At 56.2% G+C, this 19,870-nt stretch overlaps 2 protein-coding genes across 2 annotated transcripts in view; both read left to right on the top strand.

Annotated features, from left to right (window-relative positions):
* MTMR14 (myotubularin related protein 14) overlaps nucleotides 1-12,163 on the top strand; it is a 30,124-nt gene extending 17,961 nt beyond the window's left edge. The window contains exons 17-19 of the mRNA XM_058031788.1: nucleotides 2,085-2,261; nucleotides 8,477-8,632; nucleotides 11,808-12,163. Coding sequence (XP_057887771.1) covers nucleotides 2,085-2,261; nucleotides 8,477-8,632; nucleotides 11,808-11,985 — 511 coding nt within the window. The 3' untranslated portion in view covers nucleotides 11,986-12,163. The remainder of the gene's footprint in view (nucleotides 1-2,084; nucleotides 2,262-8,476; nucleotides 8,633-11,807) is intronic.
* A 369-nt stretch (nucleotides 12,164-12,532) lies between these two features.
* Nucleotides 12,533-19,348, top strand: CPNE9 (copine family member 9). Its single transcript, XM_058031807.1, has 21 exons — nucleotides 12,533-12,632; nucleotides 14,106-14,146; nucleotides 14,226-14,272; nucleotides 14,477-14,580; nucleotides 14,757-14,796; nucleotides 14,926-14,928; nucleotides 15,369-15,445; nucleotides 15,663-15,726; nucleotides 15,839-15,942; nucleotides 16,023-16,127; nucleotides 16,497-16,538; nucleotides 16,662-16,737; nucleotides 16,808-16,861; nucleotides 16,975-17,036; nucleotides 17,317-17,363; nucleotides 17,444-17,625; nucleotides 17,822-17,949; nucleotides 18,065-18,167; nucleotides 18,244-18,301; nucleotides 18,446-18,519; nucleotides 18,633-19,348. The coding sequence occupies exons 1-21, from the start codon at nucleotides 12,556-12,558 to the stop codon at nucleotides 18,783-18,785; spliced, it is 1,641 nt and encodes a 546-aa protein (XP_057887790.1). The 5' UTR covers nucleotides 12,533-12,555; the 3' UTR covers nucleotides 18,786-19,348.
* The last annotated feature ends 522 nt before the right edge of the window (nucleotides 19,349-19,870 follow it).

Below are 19,870 nucleotides of genomic sequence, written 5' to 3'. Positions count from 1 at the left end.
TGATAGAGGGTCACAGAGGACTTGCCTGGGGATGCAGGTGCCTGTCTGGAAGAGGAGAAGGTGTCTGGCAACTCTGCTGCTCTGGGACAGGTTTTGGACCTGCTTGTGGAGTTTCTGGTGCTGTTTGGGGATTTCAGAGCCTTGCTGTAGGGTTGCCCCTCTCAGTTTAATTTTTCTCTTCTCTCCCTCAGCACATGTGAAGATGCTATTTTATATTGCAATTATTTTAAATTAAATCTGGGTTGTGCTGGAGGCATTTGAAATCCTCTGGGACTGAGCTTGCAGCCATGCTCGTGGCAGCAGCCTTTCTAAAGCACATTGTATGTTCAGTCTAAAGTGCTGAGAAGGGAAAGGAGAATATCCCTGCAGAATCACAAAATGGAGATGGAGTGTCCCAAACTCTTTGCTAAGTGAGCAACACAGAGTCCTCTTAACACACAGAGCCTGCCTATCCACATCGAAGTGACTGCATTGAGTAGAGAACAATTTTCCACTTGCAGGGCTGCAGGGTAGTGAGCTGGAAGCATTTGTGTTGCTCTGAATTCTCAGGACATACAGGCTGGATTCTGCTGCACAGAACCTATGTGTGCTTTTTACAAGATGTGAAGTGACCAGAGCATGCTGGAGGAGATGCACTTGTGTGGAGCAGGGCTTGATTTTGCAATGTGCTTCCTAACTCTGGGTTGCTCTTATTTCTGTGGGAGACCTCAGGCTGTGATGGGGCCAGCAGCTGCTCTGCAGGGATGGTTTGGGCCATGCTGTGGAGCATGAGCTTGGGAAAGGGGAATGTTGTGAGCAATGCCGTGAGTGCTCAGTGAGAAGACTGGTCGCGGGTGTTTTACTGCAGGCTGTTGTGGCTCTGTAGTCTGGAGAATACATAGGGCTTGCTACAAGCTGGATGAGCTGTGCTCTGCATAGCATGAGGGGCTGTACTTTGTTGTGTTGCCCTGAAAACAGGTGGCCTCACAGTCTCTGTGCAGGGAGAGGCATTTGATTTTTAGCTGTTCAGACCTGTTACTGCAGGCTGTACTTGGAGATGTTGGCAGCTATGATAACATGAGATGAATAAAGCTTAAGAGAGGCTGTGGTGTGATGTTTGAGGGTGGACACCCTTCAAAAAATGAAGGGAGGATATCTCACTTTCCACTGTACAATGAGCCTGTCTTTAGCTGCACTTGCTGACAGTGCTTGAGATCTCAAAGCTGAGATCCCCTTCCATGTTTTAGGAAGAGTTCCCCTAGAGTTTATTAGCTTTAGAATTTTTCTTTTTGACTTTTGTACATAGAGAGTCTTTGTCCAATTCAGTGTGGTCTTGGAAGGGGAGTAATTCTTGGGACTCTTCCAGGGGGAAAAAAAAACCAAACTGTAAGAAGGATAATCTTCTGAACGTGGAGCAGCAGTGATATGAATTAGTCCCAGATGTGTACTTGTTTGGCATGTAGTTGGATGGTACTGTGAGCTAAGGCCTGATGCAGCAATGGACAGTGAGTCATGACTGAGTCTGAATGTGCTGGCTAGGAAAGAAGCCAGAGCAGTTTGGGCTGTCAGCATAGACAGAGAAAGAACTGAAGTGTAGCTACCTCTAGAGTGAGTGCCAGCTGTAAGCACATGGTCAGAAGTGTGGTCAGAGGTGCCCAAAGGGAATTGCTGAAAGGGAAAATAACACTGTGGTGTGTCCCTGTCGCCCTCAGTGCGCACGAACGCCCACCTGGGCTGACACTGAGGAGTTGGAGCAGATTGAAATGGTCTTTCCCCACTGGGAGGCCCCTTGCTCAAGGCATTTTTGCTGCTAGACTAAACAAAGCAATCGCTCTGTGTGTGTGGGCTGATGCATTCTCCCATCTCTGATTTGCAGGTCACGTGGATGGTGATCTATAAAAGAATGGGCTGAGATGGGCTGAGCTCAGTGTACCCCCTCGCTGAGCCCTTTCCGTGACTCATGGCTCCTTGGGAGGGAGGAGGGCGGGTTCAGTGGAAACAAGAGCTTGTAGCTGCTGGGCTAAACTCCAGCCTGTGGTGGAAAGGCTTCCTAGTTGGAGTACATAGAAAAGTCAGCTTTCTCACCCACGTCCTCTGTCCCTCAGGAGGAAGAGCTGTGCATCGTCACCGCAAGCCGTGCTCTGGAGCAGAGCACAGCAGTCTGAAGACAGGCTGCCTTCCACAGGGATGGGTGAAGTCAAATCCTCCAGCTCCTCCTCATCAGCCCATTCTGATAACTTCCTGAGGATTGGAAGCAGCCCACTAGAAGTGCCCAGATCCAGGTGAGGTGGGAGCAGGGCATTTCTCAGCAAAATGAGTGTCTGGTAAAGGGAGTGCAGGGCTGCACTTCTATGGCTCTGAAAACACTGGAGCACCTGTGTTTGTGTCTACAGACAAACAAACCTCAGGAGGCCTGTTCCTCTCTAGTCTGACCTTATCTGAAGTGCTGGCCCTTGAACACAGACACTCCTGCCTGAGCCCCTAGAGGAGCAAGGAGCTGTGCTGATAACAGCCAGCTGTCATATGCCTGTCCTCAGCGCATGCCTCAACTCTGAGCTCTGGCATCTCTGCATCCTGCATGCTTGCAGCTCACAGCACTTTCTCTGTCTAACACATCCACCAGGGTTTGAAATGGCTGTGGCGTTTGGGGAAGGAAGCTTTTCAAACTAAGCAGACCTCACTCTGCATCTGTCCTGTCCCCCTTTTCACCTGCTGACCCTCCTGATGACACAGGTTGGAAAAAGCTGGGTGCTGGTGACAAGCAGAGGTAGGAATCTGCTGGGAGCAAGCTTCGAGCACTGTGCCAGCACAAAGGAGTTCTGCCCTGAAGGCTGAGTGTTCCTGCTGGGGAATGGGGACCCTGGAGCTGAGCCTAATCTCACACCATAACAAAGGCACCCTTCTGGAGTCTGACACTGCGATAGGGCAGCGTGGAGCCGTGAGCTGGCCTGGGGAAGAAAGAGCAGAGCCTGTGGAGCAAACACTGTGTGTTCAGGCCAACATGGAATAAAGAGACCCTGAGATAAGAGGTTGCTAACAGCGTCATATGCTCGTGTAGCCTCTGCAGGCTTTCTGATGAGTCTTTTTGTAGTGATTCTGAATCAGCCACCAGCTAAATCTGAGTACTCTCTCATCGTATGGAAAATAAAATAACAAACAAGCAAAACATTGAAAATTTATAAGACTTTCTTAACAAGTGTCTCACGATTCCAGAGAAAAACCCCAGTGTCTGACAGTTTTCATAAATGAGGGTAACTGTTCTCCCCAGGGAGAGATATCAATAGGAGGGGTTGGAATTGTTGCTGGGGCCCACCTCTGCATTTTCTGTAAGATGGAAAGAATCTCCTGAGAAGAGAAGGAAATACTGGAAAGAAAACAGCTTGTCTTGGGAGCTGCTTTGTTCACAATGGTAGTGCCACAATTCCTGTGTGTGGTCCCATGCCATTCCCAAGGTCTGACAGGCTTTCAGTGCTTGCTGGTAGCAAGTTTGCAGCAGTGCTCAGGAAGAAGCAGTTTGTAATGCTTCAGCCAGACTGCTCTGCAAGAGCAAAGAGAGAAACAGAAGTAGGTGGAAGAGCACCATAGTGAGGGTTAGGGTTGCCTTTTCAGGCACTGTCATGGGTTGCAGTTTCTGGATTCTAAGCATGGTATGTTTTCTCCTGAAAGAGGTTCTGTCATTCCACTTGGCCTTTGATCTCCCTGCTTCAGCTGTGATAGTCTGAATTGCTCTGGTAGATAGCACAGTACCTTCAGCCACCATTTTCTACCCCGAAGGAAACAGTAGGTCCCATTTTGGGTGGAGGACTGTGACAGAAGGAAGAGGTAATTTCTGTCTCTTCACCTCCTGAAAAATTGTGGTACTAAGATGGAAAAGCAGGAGCACAGAGAGTGATCAGGATGCCAAAAATACCTTTATTCCTGCAGTGCTGCTGGCAGGTCAACACCTAAGGCTCTTGAGATGAAGAAACCACTATACTTGACTTCCTAATCCTCTGCGTGGCCATAGCAACAAAACACTTTCCTCAACTTCTGCTGCAGTGGTTGAAATGGTTGCTTGTAAAATGCCAGCAGGTGTCCTTCAGGTAGTTCAAGTCAACAGCCCAGTCCAGGTGCTGGCAGGCAGGGGGGCTCTGGAGGGAACAAAAAGGCAAGTCAGAAGGAGACATGGGCATGGCCTGGGAAGGGGGAACTGGACTGCCCTAAAAGAAGGGGTCACAAATGCCCAGTCAGGCATCAGGAGCCAAGCACCTCTCCTGGCCAGGCAATGTCAACAGGCTGCTGCTGTCACATTACCAGCTCATCTTGTGAATCTTGCTCTGATCCAGAGATCCTGAGTAAATTCCAGGATGATTGTTGTTAGGCAAAGCAGTACAAAGGCAATTCCTATCAGTCTTTCTGGCTTATTTCAACACGATGGTAAGATCACATCTGCAGAAGACAAACACACAGGAAGATATTACATAGACTATTTGCAGAGTAGAACAAGGTGCTGCTTGTTCTATAGAGAGCTCTGAGTATGGCAGTCAGAGTGCCTCAGATTGAACCCCCTGCATGCAGTGGGGTTGCAGTTTGCAAACCTTTTCCTGTATTTGCATTTGACACCAGCAGTCTAAGCATCCCATGACACTGCAGAAAAATTCCGTATCTGTGTCAGGGATTTAGTGTGTGTCTACATAGCACTAATGTGGATTAGCAGCTGGATAATCTTTGGTTGAATGTGCTTTTGCTAAGTCAATTAAACAAAACCCAAAGTACTATGATCTAAAGAGTCAAGATCTGGAGGAGTTAAATTGCAGTGGATCTGCTTTGACCAGCAGTCACAGAGAATTCCCTTACTTAAGGGCTGCAGATGGCTGAGCTGTGGCTCTGGAGGGAGCACAGTGGGACAGAGGAGCTGCTGCCCCTTGGCTTTGGGTGTTTTGTTGGTAGTGAGAAGAGTGTGTGTGCACTGTGTGTCTTGCTCCTTACAGTCACCTCACTCAGAAGGTGTATATGCAGGGTGAAAGCTTGGGGTAGTGACCACAGCAGGAGATGAATTGTTTACAGGAATGTTTTCTGGAATTACTGCACGACCGTGCCACAAAATGGGCTTGCTGGCTGGCACATGACTATGTGCTGCAATCAGAAATGGTGCTCACAGAGAACAGTCTGCTGGGGCACTATCCCAGCCTGTAGATAACTGTCTGGGATTCAGCCAGGATTTGCAGTGCTTGGCAAGGTGCCATACTCCTTGCCAATATTGCCCACGCAAGGGTGGGAAGGGCTGCCCTTTACTCCAGGTTGCCACAGTCTGCCTGTACATACAGAACCTACTTAATGCTTCAGATTGAGGCAAGAGCATATGCTGGCAAATGAGCTGCTTCCCAAATAGTCCTAGGTGTGTGGAAATACGTCAGGTGAGCAGGAGCAGCAGGGGCAGGATGGAGCCTAGCTGTTGGCACTTGGCACTCATCTCAGTTACGTATTAAGAAAGAGAAGGATCCCTGACTGTTGCTCTGCCTCCAGTATTGACTCTTTTCTGGCAGGCAAGTGAGTGCTCTGAAATACTGTCTTGTGCTGCATGTTGCATGGAAAGCACTGACCTAATTAAAGGAACCATTCCAGGTTAGGAGCTGCCAGTTTATGGCCTGCAAGAGGTCCCTTCTTGTGTGAAGGAACAGCTTGCAGCTCATCTCTGTTTTGCTAATCTAATTTAGTTAATCTTGCACTTTTGAGGGAGTTTCTTCCCACTCGTGGACCTGAAGAGGTGGGTGTGTGAAGCTCACTTTGATTCTTTTTCTGTCTGCCATTAGATGTCTGTGGCAGAGACAGCAACTTGAAGATTGGCTGTATCTCATCTCCTCTAACCATGTCAGCTCTGCTGCTGTCCGGCTGCTTCCCAGCACTCTGTGCTGCCCTCACTCCTGGCCAGCCTCTGGCATGGCTGTCATGTATTGCAGGCATGCTGTTCTTACAGACTTGGGAACTGCTTCTGGTGTCCTGGCAGTTCCAGCTTGTTCCCAGGGCCTCACTGAAGCAGTTTTGGGGCTCTGCAGTAAGGCTTTACAAGAAATATTCAGGGTAGAAATTACAGGGAGACTTTCACCTCTAGCATTGACTAGATTGCATTGGGGTGCAGTCACCCCAGATATCTAGTCTTGGTGTCAAACCAAGCTCAGCTTTTAAGAAGCTCTGCTGCCATTGCAGTGAGAATACAAAATGTCCCATGCTGTGTCTTCCCAGGCTTAGTCCCTGTTGTCTCTTGAGGCTGTTCAAGATGCTTATTGATTGTGACATTTCCTCAGGAGCCTCCCTTGAGAAGGCTTTGGGAATAGAGGGGAAGGTCTGCCACAGCATCTTACCTCTGCTGGCCAGGCTCAGCTCTCTGGGCCAGGAAAGAAATTACTTAGACTCATTACAGAGTCAATCAGTTTATTCAATGAATTGACAAGTGTTTATTCTGCTGCCTGGAGGCAAGACACAGAATTGACTGCCTTGAACTCTTAGACCCCAGTGTTGTTGCATTAGATGAAACCTTTCTAAGTTTGCACAGCTGCTTGACAGGGTTGGGGACCCCCGGAAGGGCTGGAGGACTAGAGAGTCACCAAGTCAGTCTTGCAGGAGATACACTGTGCTTTTATCAGCCATTCTGTCTCTGCCTACTTTCAGCCCAAGCCTATTGCCTACAGATCTCTTTACTCCTTCAGCTCAATTTTGTGTCACCATGTGTGACACTCCTGTTTTTCCTGTCTGGCTGTGCTGTGCTCTCAGGGAGGTGACATCTTCCTCTTCACTCTGCAATGAAGCAGCATTCCTCCATGCTTCTCCCTGGCATCCTGCACTGTTCCCACTGTGATTCCATCATGGCACAGTGCTGTGGGCTCAAACACTCTGCCTGCTCTCCTTCACACTGACTCCCTCCACTTTATCTTCCAAAGGCGTGGAGAGACGTAGATGTCACTGAACAGCAGCTCCCCTTCCCTTACAAATTCCTTGCTTTCCAGGGAAGGTTATCCCTGTCTGATCTCCTGAAGGTGTTTCTAACAGTATGTGCTTTGCTTTTGCTTTCAGTGAAGTGCCCTCATTCTTACTCAGGTATTATGTACCCCAGGAAAAGCAATACAGAGTTCTCCCAATGCTCTGACCCTCACTCCTCAGTTCACTGAGCAGCCAGAGAGCAAGATCTGTGTGAGACAGGTGAAGCTCTGCTCTCCCTGATTTCTGCTGTCATGTCCTTTCAGAGCCTGAGCTGCCCCACAGGAGTGTTACCCCCAGACTTGCAGCCATGATGGGAAGCTGATACTTGTACAGCCAGCTCAGGACATTTCACACTGCTCAAACTTGGCTGTATTGATCAGACTAATTAAATGGCAGGCCTGGAATGAGATGGAGGTTGCAAATAGGTTTCCTGCTGTGCATCTCTTCCCACTCTTGCTTTCCAGTCTAGCTCAGGTCCTTCTTGCTGTGGGAGAGCCTGTCTTTGTGGCTGTTCTCTTGGTCCCTTGGGGAGCAGCTGCAGTGCGCCACTGCTATTCTTAGCTGTGAAGACAGCGTGCAAGTACCTGGCCCAGCAGAGCTAGAGCACTGCTCTCTGCCCAGCAGAACTCAGATAAATTATCCAGAAGATCTTGGTAGTGTGTAATTGAGCAGCTCTGCCACAGGCTGTGCTTCCAGCTATGTACACTCTGCTGTGCAGCAAGGCTTAATAATTGCTTGCTCCCTTGGAAGCCAAGAGCTCTGGCTTTGTCTCAAGTGATTGTGCCCTCTTCTCTGAGATTTTGGAGGGACTCCTCAGATTCACTTGCCGTGTTTCATGCTTCTTTCTTTCCTGGTGGGAGATTGCGTACATCAAACAATTATTCCTCCTTGGCTATTTAGCCTGTCCTGAAGATGTTTTGTCACCTGCTTTCTGGCACAGTCCGTTCTTTAATACAGAAGTGAAGGGGGTAGGTGTCCTGGGTATGCCTTGAGCCTTGGCTCTGTTCAGATCTGGTGGTGATGTCTCAGGAATGATCTGCTTTCTAACTGCTGCCAGAGCAATGATCTCTAAGTCTTTCCCAGCACTAACCAAGTCACAACCTTGATTTGCCCTGCTGCCCTGGGATGTGCTAACAGCTACAACAAGCAACAGGGGAATGTCCCTTGTACAGCACAGCTTTCACATCTGTGAAGGACTCAGGGCAGGATATGCTGTTCCATCTCACTAATGGGTTTCTCAGTTCTGCATGGCCATCTGCTTCGTGCTGGCTCTCTCCTGTCCAGCTCCTGGTGTGCTCCTGCTGCTTTGTTGGCCCCAGCCAGCTTGGCTCTCCCTTCACTTTCAAAGGAAAGGCTTGGTCTGGGGCCCAGCTCGAGCTGCATGTTGCGCCCTGGTCCCCGCGTGTCACAGCGCTGGCACGGGCGGTGCTGGCCGCGCGCCCGGCAGGTCCCTGGCAGCAGCAGCAGCAGCAGCAGCAGTGAGAAGCTTGTGGCTGAATGCTCTGACTGATGGCGCCGTCTCCCTCTCTCTCTGCCCCAGATCGGCCGACCATTCTCTGCCCGGATCTTCCGTTTCCACAGACTTTGGCAGCTGGCAGATGGTGACAGGGTGTGGCAGTATTCGGGAGCAGGCAAGCCTGAGCGCGGACGCCTCTCTCCCTTGCAGCTTCCCGGATGAGTTCTCTAACACTTGCCTGTAAGTGTCTTAAATGCAGGATCTCTCCTTGGGTCTCTTGGCTGCCTGCGAGCGCTGCAACTTTATCACTCTGGCACTTTCGGAGAAGCCTGGGAGCCCATAACAAACTGTTCCACCTTCTCTGCCTCAATGGTTTCTATCCACAAACTCAGTCCCTGAGCACTCTTTGCTTATGCTGAACACAGAAAGAAAATGGCACTTTCTCTGCCTAATGATGGGGAAGTTCTTTGCTTTCTGTAGGAAGAAGAGGTTTTTCTCTCTTCCTCGAAGATGCTGAATTTGGGTATAATTGAGTGCAGTTGAGGATTCATGTTTGTCAGGACAGGACTGGTAACCCAGATTTCTTGCTTTTCGATTTTGCTCACCTACATCTCCCCACTGGGGTCAGATCCTTGCTGGAGTAAGAGAAGGACTTTCCTTCTGTAACCCAAATTTTGTCTGGGCTTGTGCAGTATCATTTTCAGGTGCTGTGCCTGGCCGGTGCAGAGCCACAGAGACCTTGTGTCCTGCCACGTGAAATGGCTGGGAGGCAAATGAAATCCACCAAATAGAAATCCACCTCTGGAAGCTTGCAAGACTGGAGATGCGCTTTAATTGCTGTTAGAGGAGAGCCTTGGTTTGTGCCTTCAGGCTGCAAGCTCTTCATCAAGAAACTGAAATGGCAGATCAGGGGCTGCTGCTAGCGAGCAGTGCTAGAGCTGTGCTGCCAGATGCTCAGTCCCTTACTGAGATCTGAGTACGTGCTTTGGAGGCTGAGGGCAGGCGACATGAAAACCCGTGTGTCCTGTGAGACAGCTGCCTGCCCTGGCTCTGTGTCTCGTGTGGCTGCGTGCTGTGCTGCTGAACAGAGCAGAGCAGCTGCCTTCGAGTTACAGTGAAGCTACAAGATCCATGAATTGACAGATCAAAACATTGCAAGAGATGTTGGACATGGCCTGGCCAGGATTTGTTCTTCTCCTTTCCTGAGGACACACTGAGCTGTTCCTGCAGTATTTTGGAGATGGGCAAGGGAGAAGGGACTGAAGGATGGGCATTGAATAGTGACTGCTTTACTGTGTCCTGAGCCTGGCTGTGCTTGGTCACTGCTGATCACCAGCAAGTTGTTGCTGCCCTTGGAGTTGGATCTAATGTCAGAATAGGGAATTCAGTAGAGAAACATGAATCAAAGTTGATAGGCCTTAGGCTTATGCAGTTTGGAAAGTGACTGCTTGGAGCAGTGGATTCAAAAGGAAGAGAAGAGTAGTGGTGCTTCTCCTGTGGGTGCTCTGCCCTGTTCAGCTATTCACTAAAGCTGCGGGTTGCTTGAGGGCTGGGGACTGCTCAACTGAAGGTGCCAGGACCAGGCACTGCACTGAAAGGATGAAGAGTTCCCAGTGGTGTCGTGTCGAGCTTAACCCAGAGCCTCTACCCTCTCTCTGTTCTGCATCAGCCTTGTTTGCTCAGGACTCCATTGTGGTTTTATCCCAGTTTTTGCAGCCCGACACAGTATGGTTTTTTTTTTTCTTTTAATTCCATTTAAGTTCCCACTTTGCATCTTCACTGGCAGCAGCTCGATGAAGGTATGCTTTTCACAGCCTACTTCTTGTGCTTGTGTGGGGCTTGTCAGGGCTTCCTTCGAGCTGGGGCTTTGACAGCCTCCTCTCATCCCGCACCCCAAGCTGCAGGCAAGCGGGCAGGCTGTAGGAAGTGTAGCGGGGCAGAGTGCCGTGGATTTGGCAGGGAAGCGCGACCTGCCTCCGCGGTGAGCAGCTCAGGGTGAAATGCTGCAGCCAGTCTGCAGGGCTTGGTGTGGAGCAGTGGCTGGCTGCTTGACCCTGTGCCTTGGAGTGTCTCGCTCCACGAAACAAACTGAAAAACCCAAATACAAAATCTGCCTTGTAAAGAGGTGCGAGAGCCACGAGCCACGGGACCTCACTGCTGCACGCCCTCGCTTACCTCTGCGCGTGACATCTGAGATCGCTGCACTCGGGTGCAAGTAAGTCCTGCCTTCACGGAGTTTATTTTAAATGCTAGCAAGTTTGCGAGCTCCACGTCCTAATTAGGTTGCCAAAAAGCATCGCTAATGTGTTTAGATATGTTGTTGCCTTTTTTTGCCCTCTGGCTTCTCTTTATTATCAGACACAGTAAACAGCGGCCTGGTTGGCTGCCTCAGCATCGCTTGCTGTTTATAGGCCTCCCACCATATCCTCTTGCTGCTGTTTCCGGACCGAAGCTGTTGGCTGTGGGTGGTTAACACTTCCATTCAAATGAGCTGTGCCAATTTATAGCCAGCCCAGGCGCTGGAAGATTAAAGAGAATTTTTTATGGGGAAGGTTCGCACTGTGCCCTTGGAGTGACCTTTGAGGAATGTCTTAATCTCTCTGGGAACCACTGGCTTGTCGCAGAGGCACCACAGCAAGGATCGTTTGAGGCTGGAGAGGTGGGAACAGCTGCCTCTGGGCCCCAGTCTTGCTTTCCCCTGCTCCCTTGGCTAGTCTTGCCTTCCTTCTGCTGTTTTCCCCCTGCCCCTAACCAGGTGTGTGGATCAGCAGGAGAGGAGAGCAGGTCCCGTGGGAAGTCATGCCCTACTCTGCTCCTGTTTGCCGAGAGCAGCCATGCTGGGGAGCAGAAGTAAAGCGCTGCTCAGCTCTCCTCTTCCTATGGCTGAAGTGTTCCTTGGGGCTTTTGTCACCTTGTCTGCTCCTTCCCATTCCCCTTCCCCAGAGCTGTCTCTGCTGGCACCGGCACGCGAGGCTGGGGCTGGTGGAAATGAGGGATGGTTGCAGATAGGTAGGAAGCAACTGTCCAGGCACAGCACATGTGGACAGGCTTCATCTGTGTGAGGAGGGGAGGGAGCTGGCATAGGGACTGATGTGAGAAGCCACTTCGCCAAAGCACCACTTTGTTTATGAACTGCAGCCTTCTGAACACTATGGTGGTGGGAGAAACAGGGGACAGTGGGGTGTGTGAAGGAGGAAACCCCGTGGGGAGCAGGAGACTGAGGCTGCAGCTGGCTCCGTGGGTTGGATGAGGAGGCAGTGGCACCAGCTGTCACCAGCGCTGTGGACAGAGCCTTTTTGCCTTGCACTGCCTTAGCCACTGCAGCCCGTGGAGCAGCACAGCCCTGTGTCAGGAGTGAGAGCTGGGATGTGGAGAGCGATGGCTGCAGTCACTGACCTCCCCTTCTCTCTCCTAGACTGGTGTCACCGAGTGACCGTGAGTGTCGTCTGGAGGAAGTGCGCTCTGCCTTTCTGGCCAGCTACAGCCGGACCATCGGCCTAAAGGCCGTGCCCCCCAGCCCCTCTGGGGCCATCGGTGGCCTCCTCGAGCAGTTTGTGCGGGGCGTGGGACTGAGAGGCAGCAGCACCCTCTGAACACGGCATTCCCAGACCACTGCCTGGAAAACTGGGGCTGGCACGTCCCCCAGCAGAGTCCTGGGACCCTCTCCGTGGTGCGGGCACCTGCTGCACCCAGCGCCCGCCGCCAGCCCCCCCTGCCTGGGGCTGGGGGGTGCGGGCTCTTCGGCGAGTCTCTGCAGTAAATGACCCGAGCTGTGCCCTCTCCTGCCTCCTCTCTGGGCTGCGGGCGGGGGCTGCGGGGGCGGCGCGGGGGAGCCGCTCACTATAGATAGCCCGGCCCACTCTTCGCGAGCGTCGGCACCGAAATAGCACCGAACCGAGCCCGGGAGGAAGCCCCCGGCGGGGCGGGAATGGGGCTGAGCCCGCTGTGCCTCTGACTGGGAATCGCGGGCGGGACGTTCCGGTGGAGCCGAGTCCCGGGAGCTGAACCCTCTGGTGCCCGGGTGGGTGCCACCGCTGCCGGCAGGGCCGTCGTGCCCGAGCTGTGCTGAGCCGAGCCGTGCCCGTGCCGTACCCGCCCCCGGGCGCGCCTCCTCGGCGGCGCGGGAGGAGGCGGCGCGGAGCATCGGCGGCGCCCGGGCGGGGATGGCGGCTCCGGGAGCGCTGGAGCCGGCGGCCGGCAGCGTGCCGGGCACCAAGGTGGAGCTCACCGTGTCCTGCCGGTGAGCCGGGAGCCGGGCGAGGGAGCGGGAGGGCGGCGGCTAGTCCGTGGAGACGGGTGGGTGCGAAACGCACCGGGATGCGCGGCGGGGCTGCTCGCTGCGTCCCGCTGCCCGCCGCTCAGCCCCTGGCTCGAGGCGTTGGGAGCTGCGCGTCCTCCTCTCTCCCCGGGTAGCTCTCGGTGCCAGGGCGTATGCCCAGCGTGGTTCTGCCCTGCTGCTGCCCGTCCCGTCCCCTACCTGGGGTCCCACGGGATGCTGTCACCGGGCACGGCTGCGTGAAGCGACCCGATGTCCTCGCCCGCGGCTGGGGCACGGGACGGCCGCTCGCGGGGCGATGCTTGTGGGAGGTGGGTGATCTGGCGGGACGCGGGGTGCCGGCGCTGGCTGCGAGCTCGGTGCAAGGCAGAGGGACCGGGAACGTGGCAGCGGGATGGGGGCTGCGAGAGAGGGGCTGCTCCGTGCCCCAGCTTCTGGCCAGGGTCCGCCGATCAAGCGGCGGCGGCTGAGCCGCTCTGCCCGCGGCTAAATATAGCCCGTCGGAGGCACCGCTGCTTGCGGCCGGGGGTCCCGCTCGCAGGGACAGGCACAGCGTCCTGCCGGGGGGAGCGTCCCCGTGCCGTGGGTCCTGTGGCACGGAGTGCCCCGACCAGGGTGGGTGCCTCCAGCACATCCCCGAGCTATGCAAACTCTGGGCCGGGCCGGGGGCTGTTGTGCCTCCCCGCGGCTGAGCCCTGGCCCCCGCTGCCAGCTTCCCTCACAGCAGGCAGAGGGACTGTGGGTCCACAGGACCGGGCAGCTCCAGGCAGGGTCCGGGGGTCACACCTGGACACAACCCAGGGCAGCCTTCGGCTTCTCAGCCCGAGGACCCAGCCCAGACCAGGGTGGGGTCTCTCCCCTGCGTGCTGGGGCCAGGGCAGCTGGCTTAGCCCCGCAGCCCCCGCCGTGCCCCAGCCCACCCTGTGCTGCCACCCCGGGGGTGCGGGAAGTATCCCAGCAGAGCCGGTAGCATCCCCCGGCACTTCCCGGTGTCACACCGCGCACAGGACGACGATCAATCGCTCTGCCGGTAGGTGTGTCGGGGGATGCCCACTGGCTGCTCAGCCCCTGCTCCAAGTGTCTCCTTTCTTCTCACTTCTGCACCCTGCCATTAGCCCAGCTCCTGCTGCCGGGGCGCGGCGGGCACTCAGCCGGCGCCGGCGGCACCGGGGAAGGTTTCATCCTGTAAATGGGTTCCCTGTCATGTTCAATCATCATCAGCGCTGGAGACGCTGCTCGCCGCTTGCTCTGCTGCCCCACCGAACCTTGCAGAGGGAGCCAGCGTGTCTCCTTGGGAATGCTGATGCTCTTATCCATAGGTGCCAGCACGGCCTTCTGGCATGGTGCTGACCTGTGATCAGGGGGATGGACATGGGGACCCGTTGCTGGGCCAGGTGGATGGCACTCAGGTTGGCTCACGCCTGGCTCTTCCCCCAGGAACCTGCTGGACCTGGACACCTTCTCCAAGTCCGACCCAGGTGGGTGGCAGAGCCGGGCAGGGAGCATGGCATGGCACAGACACGGCGCGGCAGCCTGGCTCTGCTCCTCTCTCCGCAGTGGTCGTCCTCTTTGTGCAGGTCTCGGGGAGCAGCGAGTGGAAGGAGGTGAGCGTGGCCCCCTCTCCTGGCTAATCCCCGGCTGGGTTAAACGGGCCCATATGGCCACCCGTGTCCGCGCTAATGATCCCTCCCCGTCCACGCTAATGATCCGGCCCCGCCAGCAGCGCTAATCCCCCACCGGGATTAGCGCCGAGGCAGCTGCGATGGGGACGGGTCCTGGGGGGGCCGCCCTCACCCCTCTCCCTGCAGTTCGGACGCACCGAGGTGATCGACAACACCCTGAACCCCGACTTCGTCCGCAAGTTCGTCCTCGACTACTACTTCGAGGAGAAGCAAAACCTGCGCTTCGATGTGTGAGTAGTGGGGCCAGGGAAGGGCTTGGCCCTGCTGAGGGTGGAACAAAGTCAGTAATAAATAAGGATAATAAATAAGAATACAGTGTCGAATAGCACGGGTGGGCGGGGAAGCGGGGTTGTGTGCTGGAGCATCCCTGCAGGCACCAGCTCAGGGCTCTGCTCTCTCACACCAGCTACAATGTGGACTCCAAGAGCTGCTCCGTTTTAAAGCAGGTGAGCACAGCCTGTGCCGGGGGGACACCCCGAGGCTGTGCCCTGTGTGGGTGCTGTCGGGGGGGACAAGTGCCCCTCGGCAGGCCCTAACCTGCTCTCCATCTCTCCATGCCCCATGGGGACTGGCAGAAGGTAGGTGCCTGCCACACACTTGCCCCTGCTCTGCCCTGGGAACACTGAACCTGGGAGTGCCTGGTGGGGCAAGATGGGGCCAGGACACTCCATAGGGTTGGCTTTTGAGGGGTAAGATGGGTCTAGGGTGGCCCAAGGGGTTCAGGACAGGTCAGGGTATGGAGGGCAGTTTGGGGGAGCAACACAGGATGGGTCCAGGGATGTGGGTTGGCCCAGGGGGCACAAAATGAGTGTAAGGCACATGGAGTGGGCACCTGGGGTAGTCCTGGGGATGAACAATAGGTCCTGGGTCACAGTGTAGCTTCAGGAAACGGGGTGGCCCAGAGTCAAGTTGGTGGCAGGTCCCATGGGTGCATTGGGAGAGAAAGTGGTGGGTGTGGGTGGTAGGGGACTGGGGCAACCGCCCTCCATGGTCTCATAGTGCTTCCTTTGGGGCACAGGACTTCCTGGGGCAGGCATTTGTGGCACTGGGAGAGGTGATTGGGTCCCAACGGGGACGTCTGGAGAGACCCCTAACGTGAGTCACACCCTGTGGTGAGGTGAGGTGGGAGGGTCCTACCCTGTATCTCCACCACCTGCTCCACTGGAACCCTCCCTGCATGTCCTGTGCTGGGGATTCTGATCACACTGCCAAGCACCAGCAGCTGTGGGACAGAAGCCCCAACCCTGACCTCTTCTCTTGTCCCTGAACTGTCCTCCTTGTCCCCAAGCTGACTGTGTGCCTCTGGTTCCAGGGGTGTCCCAGGGAAGCGGTGTGGGACTATCTTGCTGCTGGCTGAGGAATTGAGCAACTGCCGGGTGAGTACCCATGTACAGGCTGCAGGGTGGAGAGGGCTGATGGTCCCTCAGCAGAGCAGCTGCTGGTGCCAGGAGTGAGGAGGTGGCTGGCAGTGACAGTCCCTGTCCCCAGGACATCGTCACAATGCAGCTGTGTGCCAACAAGCTGGATAAGAAGGACTTCTTTGGAAAATCCGATCCTTTCCTCGTCTTCTATCGTAGCAATGAGGATGGCACGTGAGCACAGGGACCCACTGGGGCAAACAGGGTGCCAACGTCACCAGACAGCATGGCCCAACCCTGCCTTGTCCCCCCAGCTTTACTATCTGCCATAAGACAGAGGTGGTGAAGAACACACTGAACCCGGTGTGGCAGCCCTTCACCATCCCCGTGCGTGCCCTCTGCAACGGCGACTACGACCGGTACAGGAACGGGGACGGGACAGGGACACGGGCAGCCGTGGGGCCAGAGCAGGGTGTGAGCAGTGCTTGGTGGGCTTGGCCTCGCAGCGGCAGGCAGCTCAGAATTGGGTCCTGATTGGGTTTTTTTCTCTTTTGCAACCCAAATTACATAAAGGCATCCCCCTCCTTTCCAGGGCCCCCACCATGACCCAAATTTCCCGCTCCCTCCTGGCAGAGCCGCAGACTGGGCAGGCAGGGCGGCTCTGCTGGAAGTTGGTGGGTAGGGTGCTCACTGCGGGTTGGGCTGTGGGCCTGGGTGTCCCCAAATGAGGGGCTGGAGGGGCTGTGCCAGCCTGGCTGATGGCTTACCCTATATGCCTTCACTTTCAGGACGGTGAAGATAGATGTGTACGACTGGGACCGGGATGGGAGGTGAGGGAAGGGACGCCAGTGTTGTATTGCACTAAATTCTTACACACCAGGGTGCTGCTGAAGCTTCCCAGGGCACCTCTCAGCCAGGTGCCTGGCTGTACTGACCCTGTGTTCCTCCTGCAGCCATGACTTCATTGGGGAATTTGCCACCAGCTACCGGGAGCTCTCTCGAGCACAGAGTCAGTTCACAGTGTATGAGGTAGGGTGGTGGGGCAGGGTGAGGGCAGGGTGCACTCCACGCTAGGACTGACTCACCCCTGTGTCTGCAGGTGCTGAATCCCAGGAAAAAATGCAAGAAGAAGAAATATGTGAATTCTGGCACTGTGAGTGGGGCTGGGGAGTTCCTGGGCCTCCTGCCTTCCAGGGGCTGGTGTGGCTCCACCTGCTGTGTGTGCCAGGTTCAGGGGGCTCCAGATCTGATCCCCAGTGCCCACAGGTGACACTGCTCTCCTTCTCTGTTGAGTCTGAGTTCACCTTCGTTGACTACATACGGGGCGGGTGAGTGGGGGGCCGGGAGCCCCCCGGCTCCTCGAGATCCCCCATGGCTGAGAGTCTCGGGGCAAGGACAGTGGTGACAGTGAAGGTTCAGCCTGGGGGTGACAAGGGGGCAGTGGGGCTGGGAGGTAGATGCAGAATGGTGGCATGGGGCTGTGGGGTGCTGGCTGGGGAAGGGGGGCTGAGGCAATGGGCCTGGGCAGGGAAACTCCAGCACTGTGGGGCTGGAAGATGGTATCCCTGTGCTGTGGGGCCGGCAGCCTCCTTCACTCTCCCCCTTAAGGACACAGCTGAATTTCACTGTTGCCATTGACTTCACGGCCTCCAATGGTGAGTGCACCTGGTGTCTGGGGGGTCCCCATCACCCTGGGGCTGGCCATGGGGCGGGTGTGACGGGCACTATGCCGCAGGGTTGCCATCCCAGCCCACCTCACTGCACTACGCGAGCCCCTACCAGCTGAGCGCCTATGCCCTGGCACTGAAGGCAGTGGGGGAAATCATCCAGGACTACGACAGCGACAAGCTCTTCCCTGCCTACGGCTTTGGTGCCAAAGTCCCACCTGACGGCAAGATCTCCCACCAGTTTCCTCTGGTGTGTCCTCCCTGTGGGACGGGGCTGAGAGTGAACCCAGATCCCCTGGCTGTGGGGCAAAGCTGGTCTTGGGGGTGCCCACAGCAGCTTGGTGGGGAGGGGAAGCACCCTGGCAACATTCTGCCCCAGCATCCCACAGCCTGGGGGACAGCAGGGGCTGTGGTCCCCCTCCAAGTGCCCCATCTCTGTCCCCCAGAACAACAATGTGGATAACCCCAGCTGTGCCGGCATTGAAGGCGTGTTGGAGTCCTACCTCCAAAGCCTGCGCACCGTCCAGCTCTACGGTCCTACCAACTTTGCTCCCGTCATCAACCAGGTGGCTGGGTGAGCACTGGGGCGCTGTCCCCTTTGCCATCCCCAAATGCCATCTGTCCCACAGCAGGGTCGACTGTCCCACACCAGTGGGGTGCTTGAGGGCCCCCATCCCTTTTCCCCATAGGATAGCCGCCCAGGTGACCGATGGCTCACAGTACCACGTCCTCCTCATCATCACTGATGGTGTCATCTCTGACATGCTGCAGACCAAGGAAGCCATTGTCACTGTGAGTGCACCCTTGTTGCTCTGAGTTCACCTCACATGGACACTGTCCTGGCTGACACCCTGCCTCTGCTCCACAGGCTTCCTCCCTGCCCATGTCCATCATCATCGTGGGAGTAGGTCCAGCTGAGTTTGAGGGTGAGTTGGGACTTGGGGACACCAGGGAAGAGGGATGGAAACATTGTCCCTTCCTCTGGGATGCCAAAGACATCCAAAGGGCTGGTGTTTCCATCCCCGGTGTTCATCCCACCGAGGCTTGGTGACACCAGCTGTCACCCCCAGCCATGGAGGAGCTGGACGGTGATGAGGTACGGTTGTCTTCCCGGGGACGGTATGCTGAGAGGGACATCGTACAGGTAAGTCTGGCATTGAATCCAGACCTGCTGCGGGTGAGAGATGCTCAGTCCCCCTTGCTGAACCCCACAGCAATAGAGTTTCCAAACTGACTGCAAACTTTTTGCCCTCAAAGTTTGTGCCATTTCGGGATTACGTGGACGACTCAGGCAACCAGGTGCTGAGCATGGCCCGCCTGGCCAAGGACGTGCTAGCTGAGATCCCTGAGCAGCTGCTCTCTTACATGAAAACCCGTGACATCAAGCCTCGCCGGGCAGATCCCGAGTAGCTCTACCCCGAGCCATGGGACTGACTGGTGGGGCAAGGATATGTCACCTTTTTTCTGCCAGTGACCAGGGCTTAACCATGGAGATGTGGCCCCTTTAGGGAGATAATCAGCTGCTATGGTTGGTCAAAACAGGGCTGGGACCCGGTTCTGGCAGTGAGACCACAGGGCTGGACATCCTCTGCTGCCCGTTCCTCCTGCCCGATGTCCAGCAGCAAGGCGGGACTGCCCCTGGACCGTGGCAGTGCGGGCAGGGCCAGCCGGGAGGAACACGGTGTGTGCCACGGTGTGCGTGTTCCTGAGAGCAGCCTGGCCTCTGCCTCAGGGGAAGGCTGACCCTGAGTGCCTGCCCAGCCCCGCTGCTCCTTGGGGCAGCGGCCTCGCCCTGCTCCTGCCTGCGCCCCATTCCTGCCTGCACCCCGCTCCTGCCTGTGCCCGCTCCTCCGGCTCTGCTAACCCGGCCTGCCTCACGCCCTGCCGCACGGCCGGGGCTCCCGCCGCCGGGGGTGCCGGGGCGGAGGGCAGGCGGGTCTCTACTGCGTTACCGACTGTAAATAAACTGCTCAACCGGGTCTGCTGCCGTGCTGGGCCAGGGGGAGCGGGGAGAGCAAGGGGGGCGGGAGGACCGGGGGGGCGGGGGTGGCCAGGGAGCGGAAGGTACCGGGCGGCGTGTAGCCGGGCCGGGGGAATCGGGAGGACCTTGAAAATTGGGGTGACCTGGGGGAAGGAGGGGTCCGGAGGGACCGGGAGGACCGAAAGGGTGAGGGGGGCGAGGGGGGTCGGGCTGGGGCGGGGCCGGGCGGTGGCAGCGGGGTCTGTGATTCGAGGCGGCAGATTCGTCACCGTCATCGCGGCGCGACCCGGCCCGCTCCCGCCGTTCCCACGTGGCCTCCCCGCGCTATCGTCGCTGCCGCCGCCGCCTTCCCCGTCCCCTCCGTCCTCGCTGCCTCCGGTCCCGCCCGGTGCTGCTGCCCGGCGGTGCCGTGGCGAAAGTGCGGTTGCTAAGGGCGGCGCGGCGCTTTACCCAGGGCCGCCCCGCGCCAGGCGCCGCCGCAGCTCCATTGTTGGGGCCGGCCCGGGCCCGCCGC

The sequence above is a fragment of the Melospiza georgiana genome, chromosome 11, assembly GCF_028018845.1.
Source record: "Melospiza georgiana isolate bMelGeo1 chromosome 11, bMelGeo1.pri, whole genome shotgun sequence".
In the NCBI taxonomy this organism is placed as follows: domain Eukaryota; kingdom Metazoa; phylum Chordata; class Aves; order Passeriformes; family Passerellidae; genus Melospiza; species Melospiza georgiana.
This window is presented reverse-complemented; position numbering and strand designations above follow the sequence as displayed.

Excerpts from the sequence above, each read along its gene's own strand:
- CPNE9 (XM_058031807.1), top strand. The coding sequence starts at position 12,556 with ATGGCGGCTCCGGGAGCGCTGGAGCCGGCGGCCGGCAGCGTGCCGGGC. Across the intron at positions 17,364-17,443 it reads TGACTTCACGGCCTCCAATG|GGTTGCCATCCCAGCCCACC; the intron begins GTGAGTGCACCT and ends ACTATGCCGCAG. Across the intron at positions 18,168-18,243 it reads CCAAGGAAGCCATTGTCACT|GCTTCCTCCCTGCCCATGTC; the intron begins GTGAGTGCACCC and ends TCTGCTCCACAG.